Raw genomic sequence first — 27,681 nt, 5'->3', positions numbered from 1 at the left:
TGTGGGGTTGATTGCAATTTGATATGAGGGAGTAATAGAATTTTAAAATTACCAAGAGTAATTCTTTAGTTTTCTTGTCTTATATCAGATTGCTTGATGTCCCTGCTTGGCAATGATGGTTGTTGAGGAGACAGAAATCTGAAGGACTATAGACTTAATCACAATGTAAAATGTTAGTTTTCTGATCTTTGTCATTTCACCTGGATCTTTTAATGGCTTCTCATTACGGATTCCCCCCCCCCCACACACACACTTTGGTGCCATGACTGAGTACAGAAACGCTGAATATGCAATACCTAGGACTGTTGGTATCAAAAAGTTTAATATGGATAAAAATGAAATATATTTTAAATTTAGAGTTGGCAGTCTGCCTTAGGCTAGCCAGACGCCTGGGGTGTAACTATCACATTCTCATTAAATATGCAGATTGCTGCGATTTCTGACACTAGGGGACACACTGGAGATGTCAGTTTTTTGGTCTTTGTGCATCTTGCAATTGTAGAGTTGGCTAATTAAGGGTGTTGAACTTTAGAATAGGTTTCTGTGCCTGATCCTGGGAGTATGGGACAGAGTGGTGGTTCTTTATCACAGTGCCAGTGACTAATGGTCTCCCTCCCTGGGCTGTTGGATTTTCTGCGCTTGAAGTTCTGCTACCAGCGTTTTCAGAGGCATAAATGGCCTCATGTTTCCACTCTTCCAATATAAGAACTTCTAAACTTGGAGCACCTTAACATCTCTTGTAGGTTATTAGGATGGAATTCAAGCTATGATTTATGGGTAACCAAACAATTGATGTACCTAGTGGCTAAGAGCCTTATAGTGCCTAAGGTTGGAAGACAAACAGCTGTCACCCAGGGGTTTAAAAATCTCGCTTCCCTTTTTGCATTTGAATGCATAAAATGTTGTATAGATACCTAAATATAACTCCCTATACCAGGCTTCCTCAACCTCGGCCCTCCAGGTGTTTTTGGCCTACAACTCCCATGATCCCTAGTTAGCAGGACCAGTGGTCAGGGATGGTGGGAATTGTAGTCTCAAAACATCTGGAGGGCTGAGGTTGAGGAAGCCTGCCCTGTATTAATTTAGATCAGGAATGATGGAATGCTTACTGTTTGAAATCAGTTGGCAATGGTTTTTTTAAAAAAAATATTACTTGTTTTTCTCTTTCTGTTTGCCCTCCCCTTTTATGTTCAATGTACCATGTGACAAAAAAAAATCTCTGTATACTTTTGAGTTGTTTATGTTGGTATATGAATTTATGATATTATGGTGATAATAATTATGGAGCATTCTTCAACTCTGATCTTTTGGTTTAGTGGCCTTATGGAGATATCTGTAGCATCAGCCCTGTTGGCAAAGGACAAGGAACAGAATTCAGCCTCACGTTTCGTAAGGGAAGTGGGAAAAAGTCTGAAACACTTAAGTTTTCTACAGAACACAGAACAGAACTCCTCACAGAAGCCCTGGTAGGAAGCTTCTAGTTCTAAAAATCTGAATTCCTGGTTACCTTGCACTCTTTATTGCTAACTGTAACGTAATGAGGAACATTCAATTTCTGCTGGATGCATGATTTTAGTGAAATATGCAACACATGCTTGCCATTTTTTAATTACTGATAACTCTCAGGACAGTAATTACACCTCCACCAGCTATACTTTGGTGCCAAGCTACAGGGTTGGACTAAAACAACAATGATCAAAAGGAAAATAGCCACCTAGTGCTCTTACAAGTTTGCAATGCTATGTGATAGATGGGCTGAATGGCAGTATTTATTCTTCTGCTTATGCAAGTTCTTTCACATACAAAACATTTGGTTGCATCCAGTGAAACCCTGCCATTTGTGCAGTGGAACATCTCTTCACCCCATGATCCCCAATCTGTTATGGATGTGTGGGGAACCTCCAGAGAAGATTTTGGGGGCACACAGGGAAGAAGAGGGATATGGTGTAAAGGCAGAAGTTATTGCACAAACCGATGAATTCATTGGATAAAACCCATTATCTTTGGATTTAGTATGCTCTAGTACAGGGGTCGGCAACCTAAAGCCTATGGGCCACAAGCGGCCCGTGGGGGTCATTTAACCGGCCCATGGACCCCCGCCGCCCGCTCTGTCACCTCCCATGCACCGCGCTAAACCGGTGCAGAGCAGAACGGGAACCACCTTCTGAAACACTGGCAGGCTTCCCATTGGCTGCAGGAAGCTCTTGCAGCCAATGGGGAGCTGTGCACGCCTCCTCCGCACTGGAAGGAGCACCGGAAATAGCGTTTGCGTGCACGCACTCCGGCCACTGCGGCGTCTGTGGGACCGTGAACCGGCCCAAGCCACAAAGACTTTGCTGACCCCTGCTCTAGTATGAAGTATAAAACAGCCTTCCCATTAACTGGAAGATCCTGTGAGTTGAAGGGTCCAGTTTGATGTGCTTGAACTTGAATTATCTGCAAAATAGTTTGCGGTAACATGTTTGGTGTGCTTACCACTCATTCTATTCCCCCCCCCCTCCTTCTTTTCTGCACCAGAGATTTAGAACTGATTTTGCTGAAGGAAAAATCACAGGAAGGGCAAGTATCTTTTGTCACATTTTTTGGTTAAAAAATAATAATCCTTTTTTAATTAAAATTTTGCTTCCCTTCAAGGCTGAGGCATTTACAGGTCATTTAACCGGAGTGGGGAAATACTTTTTTCCTCATTGCCAAATTGGCAAGTAAATGTGCTTTGAGCGTGTTTCTGTACACTGTGCATAACTCGGTGCCCCGGGACTGTGGAAGGGAGGGTGATGGGACTCTGGCCTTTGCTGTCAGCCAGAAAAACAAGAGCCATTTGGAAGTTCAAGGGCCGAGAAGTGCACCATGGTAAGGCAGAGACTAGACTGGCTCCAGCCTTTGGCGAAGGAAGGAGCAATTGCAGAGCAACTTCCTGCCTGCTAGAAATAACTCTTCTCCCAACTTCCAGCTGCTTTGGGATTGAGTGAGGGGGAAAGTACCGTATTTTTCTGTCTATAAGACGCCCCCATGTATAAGACACCCCCTATTTTGGGGGACTCAAAATTAAGAAAATGGAGGTAGATTGCTCCCGTGTATAAGACTACCCCTCTTTTCTAACATTATTTTTTAGTAAAAAAAGTCTAGTCTTATACACAGAAAAGTACGGTAATTTTGTCCATTGTCACCCATTGGAAGACTTGAGGGCGCTGGGTAACTTTTAAATTGCATTAACGGCATTCAGGATCATTTGATCAGAAGTTGGAATAGAAATATTAAAATGACTTTTAAAATGACTCTTTACCTTCATGGGCATTGTGTCGTCTTTTCATGTTCTACTCATTTCTTGAATTAATTGTAATGGGAATAATCTGCTCGAGATGTTTTGACTTAGAGTCGTTCAAGTTTCAACATATGAAATTACATCAGACTGATATCCTTCCTGCCTTGTGACTTGGCAGATTTTGGTACTCTTGTCAAATCTATGCACTGAATGAAATTTAAATAAAAATTACCCGTAGATTTATGAACATTGGTAGCCTTCTTAAAGTGCATGCTTGAATAGTGTTGTTTTTCACAGTGTTGCCTTGGTAAGTGTTGCGTAAGACTGAAGTCGGAAATATCTAACTTTCTTTGTAACTATTTTCTACAGATGGCAATTGATATTACAGTAGCTTACACCATGTGTTTCTTTCAAAATTATGAACAGCATAAGAGTTTCTTTTACTTCCTGCCATTTTTACTTAGTTTATATATGAGGAAAAGGAACTTTCTGTTCTTCTGTTTAATTTTATGAAGCAATTTAAGGTTGCATTTCCTTCTTGGTCAGTGCAACTCATTGTCATGTTTCACAGCATTCAAGTCAGCCTTAAATTGCTCATCTTTTTTGGAATAGAACATTAGTTCATGTTAGTAAGAGCATTTTTTTCATATGTTAATTTTTCCTCAGTCACAAAAATATTTTAAAAGTAAGTTAGGTGTGTTAGCCCATGTGCGTGGTGGAGGAAGCAATCCAAAAATGCATGTTTAGGCAATACCTTTATATGGCCAACTAAAAAATAACCAAAAAAAAAATGCATTTGTGCGGGAAATGTAGTTTGTTGCATGTGACAATGGCGTGCGTACATAGTATTTCACAGCTTGTACATGTTCACGGGACATGGGTTGCGCTGTGGTCTAAACCACAGAGCCTAGGGCTTGCCGATCAGAAGGTCGGCGGTTCGAATCCCCGTGATGGGGTGAGTTCCCGTTGTTCGGTCCCAGCTCCTGCCAACCTAGCAGTTTGAAAGCACGTCAAAGTGCAAGTAGATAAATAGGTATCGCTTTGGCGGGAAGGTAAACGGGGTTTCCATGCGCTGCTCTGGTTCGCCAGAAGCGGCTTAGTCATGCTGGCCACATGACCTAGAAGCTGTATGCCGGCTCCCTCAGCCAGTTAAGCGAGATGAGCGCCTCAACCCCAGAGTCGTCCGCGACTGGACCTAACGGTCAGGGGTCCCTTTACCTTTTACCTTTACATGTTCACAGAAAGCACTGTTAATGCCGGTTTTTCAATATATTAGGCATACTGCATATTCATAGGATCAAATGATGAGCCCTGTGGCTCCATCATGCAGCAATCTATATATGTATTGAATGTTGCTTCTTACACACCTGTAATCTTTGTGGCAGGAATGCAGTATATGAAGAGAGTCCAATGTGCTTGTTGGGTTTGCAGCACTGAAAATATAGTTAACTGCATGGCTACCTGTGCTCAGAAAATATTTTTAGACTTCTGTTCTTCTGCTTTCATATTAAGCAACTGCTCCCCTAAGTTGTGATACTGTATTTGTGTGTGTGTATCCCCTCCGTGTCCTTACCTACCACTTCCTTTTCACAGAGATACAACTGTTATAAGCATCACTGGAGTGACACAAGAACACCTGTAATTCTAGAAGTCACTCCTGGAGGCATTGACCAGATTGATCCTGCAACAAACAAAGTCCTATGTTCTTATGACTACAGAAATATTGAAGGATTTGTTGATCTGTCTGATTATGCTGGAGGCTTTTGTATACTTTATGGTGGATTTAGTAGACTAGTAAGTATCCTAACATCACAACTTCACCTATGCCTAAATCAAGACACCAATAACCTTGAATTCAGTAGACTTGGTTCATTTGACAAGGTGAGAAAGTTTAACTGTTCGCTGTGCAGAGAATCACCTCTATTTTCCTATCCTGTATCTTCCAACATTCAGCTTTATTGAATGGATCTGTGTCCTGGTATCTTGATAAAAGAAAAACCTCTTCTCCACCCTGTGAATAATCATATGCACCTCCTTCATGTCCCTCCTTATTCCTCCCCCCCCCCAACTAAATTTTGTAGCCTTTTCTCATAGGAGAGTTGTCACATCCTCTCAGTCATTTTGGTTGCCCCTTTCTGCATGTTTTCCAGCTATAGAATATTGTTTTTGAGGTGTATTTGAAGTGTGGTTGCATTGTGCATAATTACCTAGGTGTTTGAGCTAGAAAATACAACTGATCCTTAGCAAAACACAGTTATGCACTGATGGCTCTTGGATATTTTGATTCTTTTGTTCAGCTGGCGACTGGACAGTTGAGAGAAGATGATAAGCTATGAATTATTTCATACTAATTGCTATTCACTGTGTTCAGTTTTACAAATTCTGTTGCATTCACTTTTATAGCTCTTAGGAACTTAACCAAAGTCCCTTGAATTTTTCAGCATTCGTTTGCTTCTGAGCAAAGGGAAGAAATTATTAAAAGTGCAATAGAACATGCTGGCAACTATGTTGGCATTTCCTTGAGGATAAGGAAGGAACCTTTGGAATTTGAGCAGTATTTGACACTTCGCTTTGGAAAATACAGCAATGATGAATCTATTACTTCTTTAGCCGAGTTTGTGGTCCAAAAGATATCTCCTAGGCATTCGGTAAGGCTTAAAAATGTGAACGCGTCATTTGAGTACTGAATTTGGGGGGGGGACCTTTTGTGTGCCCCACACACATACACCTTGCCCGGTTTTTTGGAACTTGAATTGTGTGTTTCTTTGTGTGAATATGTACTTCTATAAAGAATGTGCACAACTATTAGTATGCAACCTTGTGTTATCCTTAAAATTATTTGTTTTTAAATAAATTTTTGACACATCAAATGGCTAGGATACAAAGAAGAGAAAACTAGTTAAGTATGTCCATGGGGCTTTACTTGCTGTTCTGTGGATGGCAGCCATCCATCCATGTCCCACTACATTTGAGAATTGTTTCCACAGAGGATGGTATGCTGTGGTCTGCAGTTTCAAGGGGGGAAATGAAAGTTGCATTAGGCTAGGCCATATCCCTTGCATTAGCTAAGGAGCTGTTGCTTTTTATCATGTATCTACTTAGATTTAATATTATCGGCTCGGTTTGTTCTTATCTTGTATTTTTATTTTGTATTTTTATGCTGTGAACCACCTGGAGATCTACGGATGAAGGGTAGTATACAAATTAAATGAATGAATGAATAAAAATTTAGAAATTCTATCAAAATTGTTAATTAAAAGATCAGTTACACTTAGACTTTGATTATGATTTTTTCTCCCCAAATGGAAAGAACCAAGCTTCCTTCTTTTTATATTTTAAGGTAGATTGGCAGTTGCCATTCATTCTAGGAATATATTTTTTCTGAGTCACATAATGAAAGTTGGTGGTACTGTCAAGATTAAATATTACCCTTTCTGGGGATTTGTACCCACTTTTTAAAATTATATATTTAATTTGTATACTGCCCTTCATCCGGAGGGCAATTAAAATGCAAACGAAAGCATAGAATGCATATTAAGAACAAGAACCAAACAGACCAATAACACACACACACACCCCACAAACACATTTAAAAGGGCATAGAATGTTAATCAGCCAAAGGCTTGGTTGAAGAGGAACATTTTTGCCTGGCACCTAAAGATGTATAATGAAGGTGTCAGGCGAGCCTCCCTGGGCAAAGCATTCCACAAATGGGAAGCCACTGTAAAAAAAAGTCCCATGCTCACGTTGCCACCCTCTGGACCCCTCCCATGGAGGAGATGTAAGAACAGGGCCTCGGAGAATGATCTCAGGGTCTGGGTAGGTTCATATGGGGAGAGGGGGTAAGCAGTAGGATCATGGCCATTGAGTTGAATCAAGCTTAGTCATACTTAGAACAAACCCATAGAAACGAACAGGCTTTCTCCATCCTGATGCCCTGTAGATACATTGGATTACAACTAATCAGCTGTGTTGGCCAGGACTAATGGGATTGATAGTCCAAAACACTGCAGTTAGTTGTGGCCGAGTCTGGATCCAAATCATAGCAATTGACATTGCTTGCTACCAGAAGAAAATTGCCCCCAAATGTGAAATCTCTTACTTTAGCGTTGCCATACGTCCGGTTTCCCCCGGACATATCTGGGATTTGGCGGGCGGCAGTAACATCTGGGCGGAATTTCCATAAATCGATCAAATGTCTGGGAAAAACCAGATGTATGGCAACCCCGGTTGGCAACTCACCAGGCGGCCCTTGGCAGCTCCTCCAGCGAGGCACTGGGCCTGCTTCATCTCAGCTCGCCCCGGCTTCCAAGCAGAATAGGGATGTGCCAAGAAGAAGCAGGCCTAGCACCTCGCCGGAGCATCAGCAGCGGGAGCTGCCACCAAAGGCTGCCTGGCAAGCCCACTGCTCGCAGCAGATTGCGGAGGTCTCTGCGATCTGGTGCAGGCAGTGGACTCGCCAGGAGACCTTTGCTGGCAGTGGCAGCAGCAGCTTCTCCAGAGAGGCACTGGGCCTGCTTTTTCGGACAAGGGACAAGCCAAGAATAGGGACAAGCCCAGCACCTTGCACCTTGCACCTTGCATTGTTTGTGAGCAGGAAGCCAAAGACAGCAAAAGTAAGGCGGGCAACAGAGATGCGGGATGGTGTTTGTGTGTGTGTGCCCCAAATGTGTGTGATGGGGGGGGGGTTGTCTGGGTTTTTGGACTTTGGAATATGGCAACCCAATCTTATTTGGTGTCTATGACTATAGCAATTTGAATTTAAGCCTCTTCCCTTTATTTTTGTTATTTGTTTAAAAGGAACCAGTGAAAAGGATATTGGCTCTTACAGAAACCTGCTTAGTGGAACGGGACCCAGCTACTTACAATATTGCAACACTGAAACCCTTAGGAGAGGTAGGGCGGAAACTTGTTTAGAGCTTTGGATTGGGGTGGGAGGGAATAGTAACTTCTAAGCTATCTAAATCGACTGTTGTACGTCTATTAAAATCTGAAGTTTACACAACAAGATTTGTAACAAGCTCAAATGCAACCATAGTGGGATGTAGAAAAAAACAAAGAGTATGTCATTTACAATACTGAAACTTTTGAGTGTGTCATTTAAATACAGTGCAGAATGACGACAACCTGTTTGATACACTCTTTCTTTAAAGGTATTTGCGCTTGTCTGCGATTCTGAAAATCCACAGCTTTTTACCATAGAGTTTATCAAGGGACAAATCCGAAAATATTCTTCAACAGAGAGGTATTTTTAAACAGTTCTTGAACTGTTGTTCTTTACTGACATGTCTTGGGTAAACCACACAGTGCTTACATAGTTAGTTTCACTCCTAGAACCAGGTTGCAATGCTGCATTTACATTTGATTCATTTTAAGCTTATGCCACCTCTGGGAGGGAATGCAGTAGCTTCTTGATAACACGCCCTGCAAAAACTATAGAGGATTCAAATAGGATTCTGAAATAAGTTTCCCAACAGGTAGGTAGGTAAGGATAGCCATTAGGGTTTTTGTTGTTGTTGTTATTGTTCTTTAAGAACGCAGTATTATCCCAGAAGGAAAAATAGAAAAATCAGATACACAAAGCAATGAATGGCAGGGGTGAATTACCAATAAAAATGTGAAATGCAGGTAGGCTTTTTTTCCTTACAAAGTTTTTAAAATACATAAAGGACTCCATGGAAAATGTCTCACCTAAACTTATCAGTTTTGTTCCCCATCTCTGCAGATAACTGCAGATGATGATGATGATATGGGAAATGTATTGTTGTCTCTCCTAATACCTTTCAGAGAGCTATTAATTAAACCACAGTTTCCCTCTCACTTAATCGCAAGCTAGTTATCAGGCCTCCGTATGTCAACATGTTGCCTTAGTCACTTTCCTTTCCCTCAAGCCACCCCCTGCAGTGCCATGATACAGGTTAGGGTGTATTCAAAAGACTATCCAATTAAAACTTGCCTATTACGAGGCATTCTTACGTTGTGATCTTTGGATGAAGAGCAGTCTACAAATTTAACAAATTAAATTAAATTCTGTGTTTGCAGCACTTGTTTATATTATCTTTAGCAGAATGAAATGTGTGTGTGTTCTTGTAGGCTTATAAGCATGCTTGCCATTTTTGGCTGGAAAAGCTAATTGTTGGGACAATTTTCCTAGGGATTCGCTGCTAGCCAGTTTGCTGGATGGAGTAAGAGCCTCTGGCAATAGAGATGTCTGTGTGAAAATGACTCCAACAGACAAGGGGCAGCGGTGGGGCTTGTTGAGTATGCCCGTGGAAGAGGAAGTCGAAAGCCTTCATCTCAGGTTCTTGGCAGCACCTCCAAGTAAGTCTTCTGCTTTCGGTTTCTGATATTTGAAATGAGTGCTCTGCAAGCTTTTTGCAAAGCAAGCTGCACTGACATGCTGCAATATCAGTCTGCCTGACACTTATGTCCATGCCTGTCCTGTTGCAGATGGCAACTTTGCAGATGCTGTTTTTCGGTTCAACTCCAACATTTCCTATAGTGGAGTTCTGCATGCAGTGACACAAGATGTAAGTTAAAAAGTCATTCTTCTATACATTTTCTGTTCTGTTCCTGTCCAAAGGGTTAGCACCTTTCCTCCTTCCTTCCTTCAGGGCTTGTTTTCGGAAAACAAAGAGAAGCTAATCAACAATGCCATAACGGCATTGCTCTCGCAAGAGGGTGACATGACAGCATCAACTGCAGAGCTTGAAAGCCAGTTCCAAGCCGTTAGAAGATTAGTTGCATCCAAAGCTGGATTCCTTGCTTTCACTCAACTTCCAAGGTAGGTACCTGGCTTTCAGCAGTAATCCTGTAATGGCGTGTGAGTTATTTACGTTCTGAGCCCATTCTAAAGTTTGAGTCTTCCACAATGGTTTCTGCAAAGCAACATCAATACAGTGGTACTTCTACTTACGGACACGATCCGTTCCGGGATGTTGTTCGCACCCCGAAAAGTCCGTAAGTAGAGCGCCACTTCTGCGCATGCACGTGACGTGATAGATCGCTCCTGCGCATGTGCAAAGCGCGCAGATCGCTCTTGTGCATGCACGAAGTGGCAAACCTGGAAGTAAACACTTCCAGGTTTCCCGCGTTCGTAACCTGAAAAAACGCAACGTGAAGCAAACGCAACTCGAGGTATGACTGTACCATCCTTGCTTTGCTCTTCACTAATGTTAGCTGATCTCAGTGGTACATATTATCTCTGTGGTACATAGTGGTACTATACATATGTATAGACAGTTTTGCCCAAGCCTGCCGATAGCTCACCCTTACCATTAGCCTAATGAAGACCAACATCCTGTGTCAGGACATCACCAGCACCCCATGCATCAGCACTGGTGACCACACACTCTTGGGGTGGTAGGCAGTTTTGTCTACCTGGTTTCCACCATAACCAGCAAGATCTCCACCAGCACTGAGCTGGACAGGTGTATTGGCAAGGCAGCTATGGCAATAGCTCACCTCTCCAAAGCAGTCTGGGAGAATGCGATGCTAATGATACTAAGATGAAGATTGCATGTTGAGCACGCTGCTTTGTGGAAGCGAATTGTGGACAACTAAACAACCACAGGCAGTGAGAGATTTCACTTTCTTGGGTTCCATGATCACTGCAGATGGTGACAGCAGTCACGAAATCAGAAGACGCCTGCTTCTTGGGAGAAAAGCAATGACAAACCTAGACAGCATCTTAAAAAGCAAAGACATCACCTTGCCGACAAAAGTCCGTATAGTTAAAGCTATGGTTTTCCCAGTAGTAATGTACGGAAGTGAGAGCTGGACCATAAAGAAGGCTGATCGCCGTAGAATTGATGCTTTTGAATTATGGTGCTGGAGGAGACTCTTGAGAGTCCCGTGGACTGCAAGAAGATCAAACCTATCCATTCTCAAAGAAATCAGCCCTGAGTACTCACTAGAAGGACAGATCCTGAAGTTGAGGCTCCAGTACTTTGGCCACCTCATGAGAAGAGAAGAATCCCTAGAAAAGACCCTGATGTTGGGAAAGATGGAGGGCACAAGGAGAAGGGGACGACAGAGGATGAGATGGTTGGACAGTGTTCTTGAAGCTACTAACATGAGTTTGGCCAAACTGCGAGAGGCAGTGAAGGATAGGTGTGCCTGGCGTGCTCTGGTCCATGGGGTCACGAAGAGTCGGACACGACTGAACGACTGAACAACAACAAAAACAACCACACGGAGCGACATCTCAATGCCTTCCACATGCACTGTGTCAAGAAGATTTTGGGCATCACATGACAGGACAGAGTCTCAAACAGAGATGTGCTCTCCCAAGCCCACATTCCCAGTATGTTCAAACTCTTGTCTCAGCGACGTCTACACTGGCTTGGTCGTGTCCACAGAATGGAAGCAGCACAACTGAATGCCTTCGTCTGCCCCAATTGCAACAAAACATGCCTCTCCCATATCGGTCTCCACAGCCACAGCAGGTGCTACAACCTTTCAACAATTTGACTTCATTCCCAACGGCGCACTCCTCCATTGTCTCCCAAGACTGGCTGATGCCAACAATGTATGGACAGTGCTGGTTTATTTAACTACAGTTAAGGAGGGTGGTGTCTTGGAAATAGCCTTCAAGTTTTTCACTCAATTTTAACTACTTTGATTATAGCTCTGTACAGCAGTAATTACAGAGATCTTAAGAGTAAAGTTGTGTGTACCTAGTGCTGCAAGCATGCACACAGTTGTGTATATCTATTAAAAGGTGCAGAAGCAGGTGGGAAAACTGTTACCCTTTCTAATAATCACTGGATCAAATCTAAAAATGTATTGGAGGGTTAGTGCTGGAAATGATTTTTTTTTCTTTTGGCTTCTGCACATCTATTTACTTTTATTGTGCTTGGGGGGTTTTGGGACACCTGATGACTTTAGTTCTGTAAGTTAAATAAAAATATTTTATGAGCCTCTCAGTGGCCTCCCATCCAGATTGCTCACCAAATGCATTAGGCTCTGTAATGCTACAGCTTTTGTGTTCCCAGGTCCAGCTGTTGATCCCCAGCTTTTACTATTCTTAAACTTTGCTCTTCATACACTGTTTGGCAGCTCAGTTGCACTTAGCCATGTAATTCATTTCCCGTGACAGACAAGGTCTCGATGTGCTTGTTTTCCCCCTGCTATTCTTGACAGCAATTATTTAGCTGTAGCTTATTAGAAGCTTTTCTTTTTACTGGCAGTTATACTGTCCACAGCTACTAGGCCATATCATTGAGCTTTCATGAATAATTTTGAAAAATCTAAAAAGAAAAGTAATTGACTGAACTTTTAGTAATGTTCAAGTTTACCGTTCCCCAAATACGCTGCTGTCAGTTATGCTTGAGTGTTTATTTACGTACCTTTTAAGTTAGGGCTTTTGATATTTGTCAAAATGCTGATACTATTTCAGTATTCAATCTGATACTTTGCTATGTTTTGAAAGGTTTCGAGAGCGCCTGGGAGTGAAGGTCGTGAAAGCTCTTAAAAGGAACAATGATGGAGTAACTCACGCTTCGATTGATATGCTATGTGCCCTCATGTGTGTAAGTTCTCTTAATGCGAGTATGCTAAAATAGGATATTTATTTTATTGGTTTGATGGGTTATACACAGAAATTCCTATAATGTCATAGCCTCCGTAGGAAGAAGCAGCACTGTGATCAAAGGAGTTGTATAGCTTTATCTGAATCCCATCAGTACAGGTTTTGAGTGATAAACAGGTAACTGCCTATTCAACTCTCCCCAAGGCTAAATATTATACACCTAATCAATCAATAGTGGGGACAATGTTAGGGGAGCAAGAAGCTTTTTCTCTCTTCCTTTACAGGTGCGGGGATTATGTGATCCTTGATGGTGGAGCAGGGGAGGAGTAAAGGGCAGAGAGCCTTAGTTACACAAGGAAGCTTGAGCGACTTCTTTTAGCTTATGAAGATTTTCTGACATTATAAGAACCATCGTTTTAGCAAGAAGGATATTGCAGTGTATCTCATTTAAAGAATGGGTGTTGTCTTGATATATGACCTCCCAAGTGCATAGCCTATCTACATTATTTTGGAACAAATAAGGCAAACTATGAACTCTTTAATTTTTATCATGCATTTCCTGCTAGCATGTGTTTCCATTTATGCAGCTGGAGCCTTAAAGAATGTTTGAGACCTACATTCTGATGAATTGCTGTCTTTTATCCATAGCCTATGCATGACGATTATGACCTGAGGCAAGAACAGCTAAATAAAGCATCTCTTCTTTCTTCAAAGAAGTTCTTGGAAAACTTGTTGGAGAAATTCAATTCCCATGTGGTAAATCTTTCACATCAATCAAATAATAAAGGGTTCTCTGTTTTTTTTGGGGGGGGGATATGTGGGACAGAGGTCCTACAGTTTAAATAATTTAGAGATTTGCAAGGATATTCAGTTTTGCGTCTTGGTTTTCGTCTGATCATGCCTCTCCGTTGAATATACAGTTGTATTTTAAAAACTTAAGTGGAGGCAGTGAGACATAGCAGGGGCATGCCACTTTGTAGCTCATAAGCCGAAGACAATTTTAGCAAGAGTTTTTCAAAAAGCATAGTCATCTATTTTAACATGCTGCTATATCCGACATATCTGATCTTCCTTTTCCAATTTCAGGAACATGGAACGGGTGCCCTTGTTATCAGTTCGCTTTTGGACTTCCTTACTTTTGCCCTCTGTGCTCCATATAGTGAGACAACGGAAGGGCAGCAGTTTGATATGTTACTAGAGATGGTTGCATCTAATGGGAGAACCCTCTTCAAGCTCTTTCAGGTGAGTTTAACGCTAAGAAAGGAGACAGCAAAGATTCCACCCTGTTTCTGCTGCTAGTTGAACTGAGCTAATACTCTTGAGGGAAATTAACACCATATGATGGTCATTTGTCCTAACGTATAATGCAAGCTGTCCCACATTATTTTACTATCTCCCATTTCAGTAGGCTAAGAACTTTGTTGTATGGGAACAGGTCCAACTGTGAAGCAGAGAGGCTTTTGAATGGAAAACCCATTAATATCCTCAACAAGTAGCAAGAACCAGAATGACAGCTGTGGTTCTAGATCTGTCCCACTACTGTAAATTCTTTATTGTAACAGGTCACTTAATACTGTAGTTGGAAATAATGATGATAGATCATAAGGGTTTGAAGGGACCCTGACGATCATCTAGTCCAACCCCACGCAGTGCAGGAATATTCAGCTGTCCCTCATGGGAATCGAACCTTCAACCTTGGCGTTATCAGCACCATGCTCTAACCAACTTTGCTACCCATACACTCCTTTTTATTATTTGTTTTGCAGCATCCTTCCATGGCCATTGTGAAAGGAGCTGGATTGGTTATGAAGGCAATAATAGAGGTAATGCATCTATGCAATCTTGTAATATTTTACTTCCTTATAAATGGGAATGGCTTAGTTCAGTGTTTTTCAACCTTTTTTGGCAAAGGCACACTTGTTTCATGAAAAAAATCACGAGGCACACCACCATTAGAAAATGTTAAAAAATGTTAAAAAATTTAACTCTGTGCCTATATTGACTATATATAAAGTAATTTTTCAATTTTTCCCACGGCACACCAGGCAACATCTTGCGGCACACTAGTGTGCCGCGGAACAGTGGTTGAAAAACACTGGCTTAGTTAAACAAACATGCATCCAAAGCCTTGTTTTCTGTTATAACTTATTGCACAGTCGCATTCAGCTGTTTGGAAGGAGCAGCTGGCTCACATCTTGTTTTCTTAGGGGTGTTGAGTGCACAACATGGTGGGTGATGCTGCTCTCTTGTGGCTGCAGACAGGAATCGTAGACTGTTCTTTGTCCATTAGACACACATCCATCACTTAAGTCTCTTTACTGACAAGCTACAGGAGCAGTCAGGCTATATAACTCAGCTCACATAAGGAAAATAGTACAGTGGTACCTTGGTTTACAACCATAATCCGTTCTGGAGGTCCTTTTGTAAACCAAAACAGGTTGTAACCCAAGGCGCGCTTTTGCCAATGTGGCCTCCAAAAAAGATTTGTTCATAATAAATGGGTTGTAATCCAAAAAAAGTTTGCAAACCAGGGCACGCACTTCCAGGTTTGATGGATGCAAACGTATGCAAACCAGACTTTGCAATCCAAGGTACCACTGTAATTGGAAAAACAGCAAGAACATCAGCCAAACTACTGAAACTTAGAGAAAGAACACTGTACTAAACATATAGTAGGAAAAAAGGTAACTGTGGACAACTGGGTGGTTTGATTCATCACCTTCAGGAAACACCCTTCTGAAATTTGAATTGAAATGAAATGTGTCCATAAGCCCCCAAAAGGATGGCAAACCAAATATACAATGACAATAAAGGTATTATTATTGTTTGTTGTTGTTGTTGTTGTTGTTATTATTATACAGAGAATTTTTCACACACACACACATCACTTAGTTAATTCTAGGTACCATACATAATTAAATATATTGAATTCACTAAAATTCAATTTTGAATCTTAAACAACCCTAAATACCTAACATCCTTAGAAATAGCAAGCACAGGCAAATCATTTAACTCCAAAAGGGTGATATCATCATAAAACTAAAATCTACCCAGCCACCATCAAATGCACATTAGTTTGTGCCAAAATAGCCTGGGAGAAAGGAGTAATAATAATAATAATAATAATAATAATAATAATAATAATAATAATAATAATTTATACCCTGGGTTTCCCCAGCCACTCTGGGCGGCTCCCAACAGAATATTAAAACAGAATAAAACATCATGGCCACGCTCTCTATTTGAAAAATATGAAAGCCAACAACTTCAGTTCTGCCTGTAGCACTAATTGGCACTCTTGTGATTTGGCAAGGGACATAGTTTTATAAAGTACCTTTACATTAAGTACCATCTACACTGTGAAAGCAGTATATTATCTCTGGTTCCAAACACTCCACTGTTCGGCATTGCAAGCTAAAGGCAGAACAACTTAACTAAGATTCTTTCATGGTTATCCTCTTGCTCTGTTTCCAAAGGAGGGAGACAAAGAAATAGCAACCAAAATGCAAGATCTTGCCCTCAGCGAAGGTGCCTTACCTCGTCATTTGCACACTGCTATGTTTACAATAAGCACAGATCAAAGGATGCTTACAAATAGGTAAGTCACTTGCTTACTTGCTGTCATTTCTCTTGTGTGATAGCCTCCTAATTGTATAACCTGCCCCTTCCCAACTGATCACTGCAGACAGTACCTGTGGCGAGTGAAAATTCCTCACTAATGTTTTGTTTCATCCCACCCTACCGCTGAGGAGACCACCTGAATTGAAGGTGGCAGGCATAGAGGTACAGTAGCAGGTTAGAAACCAATAGGCAAAATTATTGGAGAGAACATGCTGAAAACCACTGTTCTGTGGTAATGGCCATATGAGAAATAACCACAGATAACCAGTGCTTAAAACTGGCATTAAGAAGTCTGCAATCTAAGTACAATATTTGTAGTCTACCCTAAGACTTCAGGAAGTGTAGGCTACATAGCAGAAATACAGTTGAGTTGGGAGTTAGACTCCATATATTTAACAGCAGCTGCAAAACAATGAAATGTATTACATGGTCTGAAGTTTAATCATTTTCTGGCAAATAAGTAGCACATTTCTCAATCTCTCTGTTTCTCAGGCAGCTGAGTAGGCATCTAGTGGGCCTCTGGACAGCTGAAAATGCAACGGCTTTAAACTTGTTGAAGCGTATTTTGGTAAGAGTCTACATTAAATGTTATTCTTAGTTTTGCTTGTGCTTTTTTGCAGTTGACTCAGCTCTGTCTAATCAGCAAATGCTTTAAAGAGGCTTTGTAGAAACCGATGTTGAATAAATGTTATGCTTGGATGTACACATGTTGATGGAAGATTTCATGGTGGATCTAGAGAATCCTTTAAGCATGTACATAAACTTTTGGACGAGCATAGTTTTTCTTCAGGTTTTCTGAATTGTAGCTCTACAGGTGTCACTCCACAAGTTCTATAATGTTTCGGAGAAAAGCTCAGTGGGTGAGGCTTGGGGTTGCCTCTTAATCTGTGCTCTGTATATGAAATCGCCTGCAAGACTTCCCCCTCCCCAGACCAAATAGAGAGAAGATCTGGTGCATTGAAGGAATTTTTGGAGCTTTTCCTCAAACTTCTAGTCCCACATGCTTCATGGCAAACCTTCTGAGAAGGTTTGAAAAGCAGTTTGTGATATGGCATGGGGCCATTTATCTTGGGGGGGGGATACCAGCGGGAATCGTGTCCAATGTAGTTCTAAGGAGGAAAAATTGATTTAAAAATCCTAAATCAAATGACATACTGGACCACTTTGCACGTTACAGTTTGCCATGGTTTATGGTTTATTGTGAATAAGCCTCATGCCGGTCCACACTGCTCAGTTGCCTCCTCCCTAGAGAAACAAGTTATGAGGCTCAGCTTAATTTTGGGTATGAACCAGCTCTTGTGGTTTGTTTCTCTCCAAATAAGCCAAGTTTTTTTCCTGGTTTGTATGCAACACTAAGCCAGTGCCCATGATGCCCAGCAGGTGGGCATGATTGAGCCCCATTCATTAGCCTGCTGCTTATTCACAGTATAAGTCGTGGTTTGTTGTTTGTTGTCTGCTATAGAATTCTGGGGAGAAAGGACAGTAAAATAAAGATTGTGTGGAAAGTGTTTCAAATGGTGAGTGATAAAAGAAAGCCCAGAATGCATGTCTGAGGATCAGTCCCATAGCTTATCTGGTAAACAGGACTTCAGCCGATTCTGGAAGAGCTAACTCTTTTTTATTCAGTTGGGTTCATATCCTACTGGAATATATATATTATAATAATAATTTATTATTTATAGCCTGCCCACCTGGCTGCCTTTCCCCAGCCACTCTGGTCAGCTTCCAACAGAATATTAAAAGCACGATAAAACATCAAACATTAAAAATTTCCCTAAACAGGGTTGCCTTCAGGTGTCTTTTAAAAGTCAGGTAGTTGTTTATCTCCTTGACATCTGATAGGAGGGCGTTCCACAGGGCGGGTGCCATGACCAAGAAGGCCCTCTGTCTGGTTCCCTGTAACCTCACCTTTCGCAGTGAGGGAACTGCCAGAAGGCCCTCAGAGCTGGACCTCAGTGTCTGGGTTGAACAATGGTGGTGGAGACGCTCCTTCAGGTATACTGGGCCAAGGCCATTTAGGGCTTTAAAGGTCAACACCAATACTTTGAATTGTGCTTGGAAGCATTCTGGGAGCCAGTGTAGGTCTTTCAGGACCAGTGCTATGGGGTCTTGGTGGCCAGTTATCAGTCTAGCTGCCACATTCTGGATTAATTGTAGTTTCCGGGTCACCTTCAAAGGTAGCCCCACATGGAGCACATTGCAGTAGTCCTAGCAGGAGATAACTAGAGCATGCACCACTCTGATTTTGGTTAATAAACATTTGCTCTACGACTGAAGAAACTTAAAAGCTTTTTTTCTGGTTTTAGCCATCAGGCCTGCTCTTCTACCTGGACAGTAGTGACCCTGTTCCTGAAAAAGATGCTGATCGGATGCATATTAGGGATAACTTAAAAATTGCAAATGTAAGTATGATGTTCTCTACCTGAATTCCCTTCCTTTGCATTGTTGTTGCTTAGTGCCCTACATGGTTCATGATCTGAGGACGAGGCACCCTTGGATATAATCATTGCAACATATTTCAGTGTTTCATCTCAAAATTTCCCGTGAAATTAATTTGGATTAACGATGAGCTTTGTTCTGCAGGATCAATACGGAAAATTTAATAAAGTGCCAGAGTGGCAGAGGCTTGCAGGAAAAGCTGCTAAAGAAGTTGAAAAATTTGCCAAAGAGAAGGTGGATTTGGTATTGATGCACTGGAGAGACAAAATGGGGATAGCTCAGAAAGAGGTAATACGTTTAAACCTCTGCCTTTGTACTTTGAGCACCAATGCTTTCCTTTTTATAGTACCACCCGAAAAGGTAACGAAGAAGACTTAGCTTTGATTTTATTGGTATCTTTGTGCATTTAATTACGTTCCAAATACATTTTTATCCAAAGAGAAATTTGTGGGGGTGGAGGAGAGGATTTCTCCATTAAAGGTGACGCATAATGCACATCGGTGTTTTTGTGGTCTCAAAAAAAGGTCAAAATAGTGTGAGTTCTGCGGTGCTCCTGCCATACTTTCACCTTTTGAGCTTGGGCAGCAGGTACGCTCCTTGTAGAATGCATGACCTGGTGCTTCCTTTCCTAATACTTTCAGTAACATTGGACCAAAGCTGTCCATTCATTTTACCCCTTTCCTATCTTAATTCTTGTAGTAATTGTGAAGTTTAACAGGCTTCTGTACCTGCTGTGCAGTGGTAAAATTTGCTACTACTCTTCCTTGATGCCAAATGTACTGTTAGCGCTGCTTGATGAATGGTGGCTACTGAATGGTTAGATAAGTGTGGAGGGGCAATGGTGTGATTTAGATCCCTGCTCCCTCTTGGATTCCTCTTTCCAGGCTTATGATCTTGATCCTGCTCTTACTTAGTATTCTTTTGTGCGTTTGGTTTACTTGTGGTTCTTCTGGCATTCTGCACTTTGGCGTCTCGGACAAATGGAAGTCTAAATCGCAATGGCCTGTTTGTCAAATGTGCTTTCATTTTGTTGCGTGAGGCTTGTCACTTGACTTGCTGTTGACTTGGCAGGGAATAAGGGATGGTGCATTTTATGCAGGGCATCGTATGCAAGTACTTTGTCCAAAGTACTTGACCTGAAATAAACGAAGACCAAAAAACCCCACTTAGCTTCACATCAAATTATATAGCCGTTATATCAAAACTTTATGTGACAGGTTGAGCAATGGGGCATGGCTTCCATTTTGGTCTATAGGTGGTCTTTCTGTTGAGTTGCTTAGTAGCTAACACATGATATGGGGAGCGTAGCTAGATTTTCCTGAGCTACATTACATTGCCTTACGGTTAACTGCAAAATAGTCTTGAGTTTAGCTATTTATGGGCTGTAGAATCTGGGGGTGAATTTGAGGATTCTATTCTGTGATGATGTTACCTTGGAAGGTTTCCTGTAGATGATTATTCCAAACAAACAAAATTCCTTCCAGTAGCACCTTAGAGACCAACTAAGTTTGTTCTTGGTATGAGCTCTAAGGTGCTACTGTAAGGATTTTGTTTGTTTGTTTTGACTATGGCAGATCAACACAGCTACCTACCTGTAACTATGATTATTCTAGGTATTCAAACATTTGAGAGGCGCTTTTGTTAAAAATTCCATTTTTGTTTTTCTTTCTACTTCCCAAATACTACCAGGACAGAAATAATATGGTGAGTCTTGAGTCCTTATTCCTTTCTGTAGAGTGTAGACAGCCTTGAATTATACCTGGCATGTAGTGACCTGTCTGTCTGTATACATTAGTTTGAACTATTTCTTGATCAAGTTCGGCTTGCATTCTTCTGAGCAGCTCCTTTATGTCTCCATTCTGCAAGGAAGTAATCCTCTACACGCCAATTTAAACCCCCTCCATCCTGTTCTAGTTACACCATTCCAGATTTAACAGGCATGATTGTCTTGTCATTCCCATTCATTTTGGTAACACTCTAAAGATGTGGCTTTCCTGCATGCACATTTATTCTGTAACACAGTTGTGGTCTTATTGCATTGCTCCCGCAGTGCCTGATCCAATGAGGTTGGACTCACTGGCAGTAAAGTGTAATCAAAGAGATAGCCAGGTCACAGTCAAGTGGCCCTCTGGCCTTACTTGATTTGCTCTCTTAATTTTTATATGATTGGTACATGCTGGTAAAGTTGTTCATTCTTGTTTTCTAACTTCGTTGCTTTAGATAGGAAAAATGTGTCTCTTTTTAGCATGGAGACAGACCTGTCTTGGAGTAGAACATAACACATTTAACCTTTTGTTCAGTTTATTGGAATCTATGCGATCTCATCTCACAGCACGTTGACAGTTTTGGATTCACAAATCTTCCTTTGCAGAACGTTAATCAAAAGCCAGTCATACTGAGGAAACGAAGGCAAAGGATAAAAATACAAGCAAACTGGGATCTCTTCTATTACAGGTACAATTCTTTTGCTTTAGCCCAGGGATGGGCAACCTCTCTTTGGCCCTTTGAACCCACCCTTGGTCACAAGCCTTCACTGGCCTTGTGTCTCTTTTGCCTGGCTGGAATGTGGCCTGGAACTCAGATAGTGACTTGTGCTTGCTAGAATGGACGATAGAGAGGGATGTTTGAGTGTGTGTCAAAACGAGGTACAAAGGTAAAATCTGCATTCATTGCGCTGCCCATTTTTGTCTCCAGAGAGGAGAATGATCAGGCCCTCGCCCCTGTTTTGGTATAGATTAGAACTGCGTGTCAGATCAAAATTGGAGCAGTGCCACTTTCGTGTGCAATGCGCGTTGCAAAAATGAAGTGTGCTTTAGGAAGATTCAGAGAAACCTTGGTAGGAATGCTCATGCGCCAATGGGAAGTGTGCTCTCCTTTTTTAAAAAAATAGCTGCTGAGGTTTGTTGCAAGCAACCTTTTGAAGTTTCCTCAACTTTCAAAAAGATGCTCCCTTTTATAGGAGAAGGATGTAAAGCCATTTTAAAAACACAGCTGGAGGAATATCTTTTTAAGTCAGGCATAGGCAAACTCGGCCCTCCAGATGTTTTGGGATTACAGTTCCCATCATCCCTGACCAGAGCTGTCAACCTTCCTTTTTTTTGCATTGGGAAATGGCCATAGATGTCAACTTTCCCTTTTTTTGCAATGGGAAACGGCGCTGGCATAAGGGAATTTCCCTCAAAAAAAGGGAATGTTGACACCTGTGTCCCTGACCACTGGTCCTGTTAGCTAGGGATGATAGGAGTTGTAGTCCCGAAACATCTGGAGGGTGGAGTTTGCCTATGCCTGCTTTAAGTGGTTCTGGGGATTGTTGCCCTTAATTTCTATTAAACATGCATTACTTTTTAAGCACATAGCTTGTAACTTTAAAGCTACACATATACAGTAAAAAGGATTGAAACTGCCTGAACTGCAGCATTATTTACTTGCTATCCAGAGCTAGTTAGCGTGTGGATTACAAGTTTGAAAACATATTTTATGCTTCTTTTTTAATGTATACCTTGCCTTACGCCACCAAAAGCGGGCAATACAATATTTTACAAAAAAGTTTTAAATTATTTTACATTTGTTCAAACATTCAAGTTATTGATTTAAGTTGGCATTAAAACTATAGTTTGTATAGAGTAGCATCTGGCTAGCCTGAATGCTAATTGCTGAGCAGTTTCAGATCTGTAATTATATGTAGCAGAATATACTACATTGTATGTATTAGTTTAATGGTTTCTAAAAGTCTTTGGTGAATCCTGGTTGCCAGTTTGATACTTTCCAGTACTGTTACCAGTGGGTGGGTGATTTAATTTTTATTCAGAAACTTAATCCCCCTCCATAACATGTAGTTAAATGCTACACACAATCTGCTTCCCATGTGTTTCTATTTTAAGATTTCTCCAAGATCATGCTAGATCCAATTTGATTTGGAATTTCAAAACACGGGAAGAACTAAGAGATACCCTGGAGTCTGAGATGCGGGCATTTCAGATCGACAGAGAACTTGGCAGTGCTAATGTCATCTCCTGGAATCACCATGAATTTGAGGTACACCTTCACACAAGTGCTTGTGTATCATGTAAACTCATCATTGATTTTGAACATCCCGGTATTGATACCTGGATACATGTACTGTTACTTACAGATGCTAGTATAAAAAGCAAGCTTCAGTTTGAAATAGCTTTTATTCTGTCAACCTAAGTTGCTATTCTTCTTTGGTTGGGACCTTGCTCAACTTGCACAACTTGCAGACTTAACATACAGAATAAGAGAACAAGAAGAACATACGTTTAAAGAAGATTTTTAAAAAGTTTATTGAATATATAAGAAATAATTGTGTACAGCTGAAAACACTGGCAGCATTAAGATAAATTCAACAGTGTAAATAAGTTTTGATGAATGCAATAATGGAATGCTGAATGGTATAGTTTTTGTAAAATATGTAGGGATTTATGATATGTAAAATGAACCATGTAAAGAGAAGAAGAGAAATCATTGATATCTTAAGGATATAAAATGAGTATTTTAAATGGTAAAGCAGAAAATTTAATAAAAATTATATAAAAGGGGGGGGGGGAGAAAAAGCTTTATATAGTTACAGTTCAGCAACCTGTACATAATGAAAATTTATATCCGCACAGTTCCTGCTTGCAATAATAACTGGGACTGTCATTATATCAAATAAATATAGTCAATTCATCTTACTGATTTTATTTTGTCATTGCTCAGATTTTACTTGAGCATTTCTAATCTGAAATAAGACTTGTTCAGTTCAATGGAGCTTACTCCCAGATAAGGACGCCAGTGGCACTGCGGTATAAACCACCAAGCCTCTTGGGCTTGCCAGTTGTAAGGTCGGCAGTTCGAATCCGTGCAACGGGGTGAGCTCCCATTGCTTTGTCACAGCTGCAGTTCAAAAGCATACCACCACAAGTAGATAAATTGGTACCACAGCCTCGGCCCTGTATACCTGAAGGAGCGTCTCCACCCCCATTGTTCAGCCCGGAACACCCTCACATCAGATGTCAAGGAAATAAAACAACTATCTGACTTTTAGAAGACACCTGAAGGCAGCCCTGTTTAGGGAAGTTTTTAATGTTTGATGTGTTATTGTGCTTTTAATATTCTGTTGGGAGCCACCCAGAGTGGCTGGGGAAACCCAGCCAGATGGGCGGGGTATAAATAATAAAGTATTATTATTATTATTATTATTATTATTATTATTACTGCAGCCGGAAGGGGAGCAGTGTTTTTCCATGCACTCTGGCTTCCGGCACGGTGTCCCGTTGCACCAGGAGCAATTTAATCACGCTGGGCACATGACACGAAAAAGCTGTCTGCAGACAAACGCCGGCTCCCTCATCCTGAAAGCGAGATGAGCGCCACACCCCATAGTCGAATTCAACTGAACTTAACTGTCCAGGGGTTATTTACCTTTACTCCCAGATAGGATTGCAGCCCTAGTCGTCTAATGATTTCATTTAAACTGACAAAAAGAGCAATCTAAAGGAAGAAAACATACACTTTGCTTTTAGATGTTGTGGCTGTATCATAGCAAGCACCCTGGTATAACAGCTCTCCCCCTTCCCTTTTTTGCATACGAGGGATGCACCGCTTCCAAGATGGTGTTGGTCATCTATACTCTTTATTTACAAATAATATTTTTATGCAGTTAATTGGAGTCCTCTTTTAAAGCAACGTTTTAAATCGATCAGACTATTTTAGTCAAATAACACCTCATATTTATTACCAAATGTAGAAAAAGTGCCTGATACGTAGGTGTTTCAGAAAAGCTTACCTTGAATATCTTAAACTGAGTATTTTAAGCTAATCTTCTGCCACATACAAACACAGTTCATTCTCTCTCTGTTGATGAGGTTCATATTTGTATGGTGCTACTTACGCACTGGGTTTTTCTTCATTGTACGTTTTAGCTTACAAACTAAAATGTGAAATACTTATAACTGACTGGCTTGTTGATTCTGGAACTTCATTCAAAAGTTATGTTCCCACCACACAACCTTGATCCCTTAGCAATTATGTCAGAAACTTTTGTTCACTTCCTGTATCCTATTTTTCTCTTCAAAAGGTGAAGTATGAATGCCTGTCAGATGAAATCAAAATAGGGGATTATTACTTGAGATTGCTGTTGGAAGAAGATGAAAGTGAAGACAGTGGAGCGATAAAGAAATCGTGAGTTTCTGTTGTCTTAATATTCTCTCTGACATCTGAAATCTTAAATGTCTGCATAATCAACCTTTTGTTCTACCTTTTTCTTCCTACAGGTACGAATTTTTCAATGAGTTGTATCACCGTTTCCTGCTCACTCCTAAAATAAGTATGAAATGCCTCTGTTTGCAAGCCTTGGCCATTGTTTATGGAAGATGCCATGAGGAGATTGGCCCATTTAGCGACACTAAATATATTATAGGGATGTTGGAGAGGGTAAGCATTTTTTAAATTACTGCGCAAAATTTGGGAGAGCACAGCAGGTATATTGAAGGGTTTTTTAAAAAATTCAGCTAGCAATGGCTATCAGTGGCATGTGGTCATTGGACTAGGGGGACTAGACTAGTCCCCTGGTTGTTCCCATGGTGCCTCCTTCCCAAACCCCAGGAAGCTTCTGCCTGACTTAGGGAGGGAGGTCCAATGCTCATAGGCATGACATCAGCCCCACACCCCCGAAAAATCGCTGTTAAAAGCTGGAGTTTCTTGCCCTAACTGTTCCCCTACGAAAAAATTCAACGCACACCACTGATGCCATGGTTTAATTCTAGCCTCCTCTGAGGTTGGTCTGCTGCTCCCCCCCCTCCTACATGGCTTGGGGGGGGGGGTCAGAAGCTCCTGCTGAACCCTGACTTGGTTTTTTTTGTCTGAATTGGGGTTTGTGCTGTAACACTATGTTTTAAAACCATAGTTAGTGTTCAAGCCAAAGTTCAGCAAAAGATTCTTACGGCAGAGTCTGGGAGAAAGGTAGGCTTGTTCGCAACAATGCTACTTCTGAACATGGCCAGTGACCTACGGTTTGTCCTTTAGACTTGTACTTGAACAAAGTTTTAAAAAAACAAAAACAAATAAATACTTACTTTGAGAATTTTATAATTTGCTGAACCTTTCTGAGTTACTTTAGAGTGGATGTGATTATCTGTAGCATTTGAACCTTCAACTTTTAAGGAAGCCAAACAAACTGTGTAAACCTTTAAGTATAAAACAACAACAACAACAACAACAACAACAACAACAACAACAACAACAACAACAAGCTTTTCTTGTTCTACCTGGTCAAGCGACACATCTGTGTTGATCCTTTTTTGATTGTTACACTTTAGACTTGCAAGCAGTAAAATAAAGGAGCTAAAACGGTACATTTTGGAGAGCAATCCCTACAGCTGCTTCAGTTCTGGTTTCCGTTGTAGATCTGCTTTGCTTTTGTGCATCCACATTTTAGCAGATCACTTTCTAGCACTGATAGTATAACAGTAGATGAGCGTTTAGTTTTATTTACAGATTTTGGAGATAAGAGGATAATTGTGCCATATTGTGCAGCATATTTAATCTTAAATAAATAAATGATAACATTGTAGCACATTTCTCAGACTTCCTATTAAAACATGTTTTGTATTTTTCTCTAGTGCACTGATAGACTTGAGCGGGACCGATTGATAGTATTCCTAAACAAGCTGATTCTCAACAAGGTGAGCAACCTCGCATTTCTGCATAAATTGTGCCATTTTTAATCAATTTAAATACATGCACAGAAGTATTTATTGTAGCTTGGGGTGCTCATAAATGCCTCCTTCTCCACACATCTTGCTGTTCTCTTTCATTGGTGTTATGGAATTGGAGGAGATATTACCATTTTGATCAATAGCCATTTTATTAGATATGTTGAATTTTGCTGAGAGGATATTGTATGTCTTACAAGGAGATAATAATAAGAATGATTTTCTTATTTATAACCCCCCCCCCCCAATCTGGCTGGGTTTCCGCAGCCACTCTGGGCGGCATCCAGCAAAATGTAAAAAATAATAAAATGTCAAACATTAAAAAACTTCCTGATACAGGGCTTCCTTCAGATATCTTCTAAAAGTTGTGTAGTTCTTTATCTCCTTGACATCTGATGGGAGGGTGCCACTGTCGAGAAGGCCCTCTGCCTGGTTCCCTGTAACTTCACTTCCATCCAACATTTTCCTTATCCCACAAAGGATACGATACTTTTGGTTTGGAAAATCGCAAGCCACTCTAGTTTGTTACTCTTTGAATCACTAATATTGAACAGAAAGACCTATAAAAGTCTCCCCAATTACAGGTATTTACCGTATTTTTCGCTCCATAGGACGCTTCGGACCATAGGGCGCACCTCGTTTTTAGAGGAGGAAACAAGGGAAAAAATATTTTTCTGGTTTTCCTCCTCTAAAACCCATGGTTTTTTTTGAGAATCAGCTCAAAGTTTTACAGCTTTTTTTTTTTTGCAAAGGATCAGTTCAGATTTGTGCAGCTTTTGCAAAGGGGGAAAAGCATTGCTTACAAAACAGTAAGCACCAGTACAGACCAGTAAGCACCAGTAGAAGCCAGTACGCACCAGCAAGCAATAGGAAGCAAGAGGAACACAAACCAGTACAAACCAGTAAGCACCAGTACAAACCAGTACAGACCAGTAAGCACCAGTACAAACCAGTACAGACCAGTAAGCACCAGCAGGTAATAGGAAGCAAGAGGAAAGTAAACCAGTACAAACCAGTAAGCACCAGTACAAACCAGTACAGACCAGTAAGCACCAGAAAGTAATAGAAAGCAAGAGGAAAGCAAACCAGTACAAACCAGTAAGCACCAGTAGGTA

General features: G+C 41.0%; 1 protein-coding gene across 4 annotated transcripts in view; it reads left to right on the top strand.

The window, feature by feature from the left end:
* Positions 1 to 27,681, top strand: part of DNAJC13 (DnaJ heat shock protein family (Hsp40) member C13) — a 62,851-nt gene that overhangs the window by 7,833 nt on the left and 27,337 nt on the right. For 2 of the 4 annotated variants that reach the window (XR_004427691.1, XM_033166184.1), the window contains exons 4-26: positions 1,317 to 1,466; positions 2,518 to 2,559; positions 4,856 to 5,056; positions 5,704 to 5,910; positions 8,063 to 8,158; positions 8,416 to 8,507; positions 9,417 to 9,583; positions 9,713 to 9,792; positions 9,877 to 10,046; positions 12,696 to 12,795; positions 13,443 to 13,550; positions 13,881 to 14,036; positions 14,561 to 14,617; positions 16,271 to 16,392; positions 16,908 to 16,983; positions 18,722 to 18,817; positions 18,999 to 19,142; positions 20,544 to 20,558; positions 21,226 to 21,308; positions 22,736 to 22,889; positions 24,931 to 25,034; positions 25,127 to 25,286; positions 26,474 to 26,536. Coding sequence is in view for 3 of the 4 variants with exons in the window: in XM_033166184.1 (XP_033022075.1) it covers positions 1,317 to 1,466; positions 2,518 to 2,559; positions 4,856 to 5,056; positions 5,704 to 5,910; positions 8,063 to 8,158; positions 8,416 to 8,507; positions 9,417 to 9,583; positions 9,713 to 9,792; positions 9,877 to 10,046; positions 12,696 to 12,795; positions 13,443 to 13,550; positions 13,881 to 14,036; positions 14,561 to 14,617; positions 16,271 to 16,392; positions 16,908 to 16,983; positions 18,722 to 18,817; positions 18,999 to 19,142; positions 20,544 to 20,558; positions 21,226 to 21,308; positions 22,736 to 22,889; positions 24,931 to 25,034; positions 25,127 to 25,286; positions 26,474 to 26,536 (2,643 nt within the window). In the remaining variant the exon portion in view is untranslated. The remainder of the gene's footprint in view (positions 1 to 1,316; positions 1,467 to 2,517; positions 2,560 to 4,855; positions 5,057 to 5,703; positions 5,911 to 8,062; positions 8,159 to 8,415; positions 8,508 to 9,416; positions 9,584 to 9,712; positions 9,793 to 9,876; positions 10,047 to 12,695; positions 12,796 to 13,442; positions 13,551 to 13,880; positions 14,037 to 14,560; positions 14,618 to 16,270; positions 16,393 to 16,907; positions 16,984 to 18,721; positions 18,818 to 18,998; positions 19,143 to 20,543; positions 20,559 to 21,225; positions 21,309 to 22,735; positions 22,890 to 24,930; positions 25,035 to 25,126; positions 25,287 to 26,473; positions 26,537 to 27,681) is intronic. The other 2 variants (XM_033166186.1, XM_033166185.1) reach the window with 2 other exon arrangements.

This window comes from Lacerta agilis, chromosome 12 (genome assembly GCF_009819535.1).
Source record: "Lacerta agilis isolate rLacAgi1 chromosome 12, rLacAgi1.pri, whole genome shotgun sequence".
Taxonomy (NCBI): Eukaryota; Metazoa; Chordata; class Lepidosauria; order Squamata; family Lacertidae; genus Lacerta; species Lacerta agilis.
The sequence above is the reverse complement of the archived record's forward strand: the minus strand, read 5'-3'. Positions and strand labels throughout refer to the sequence as shown.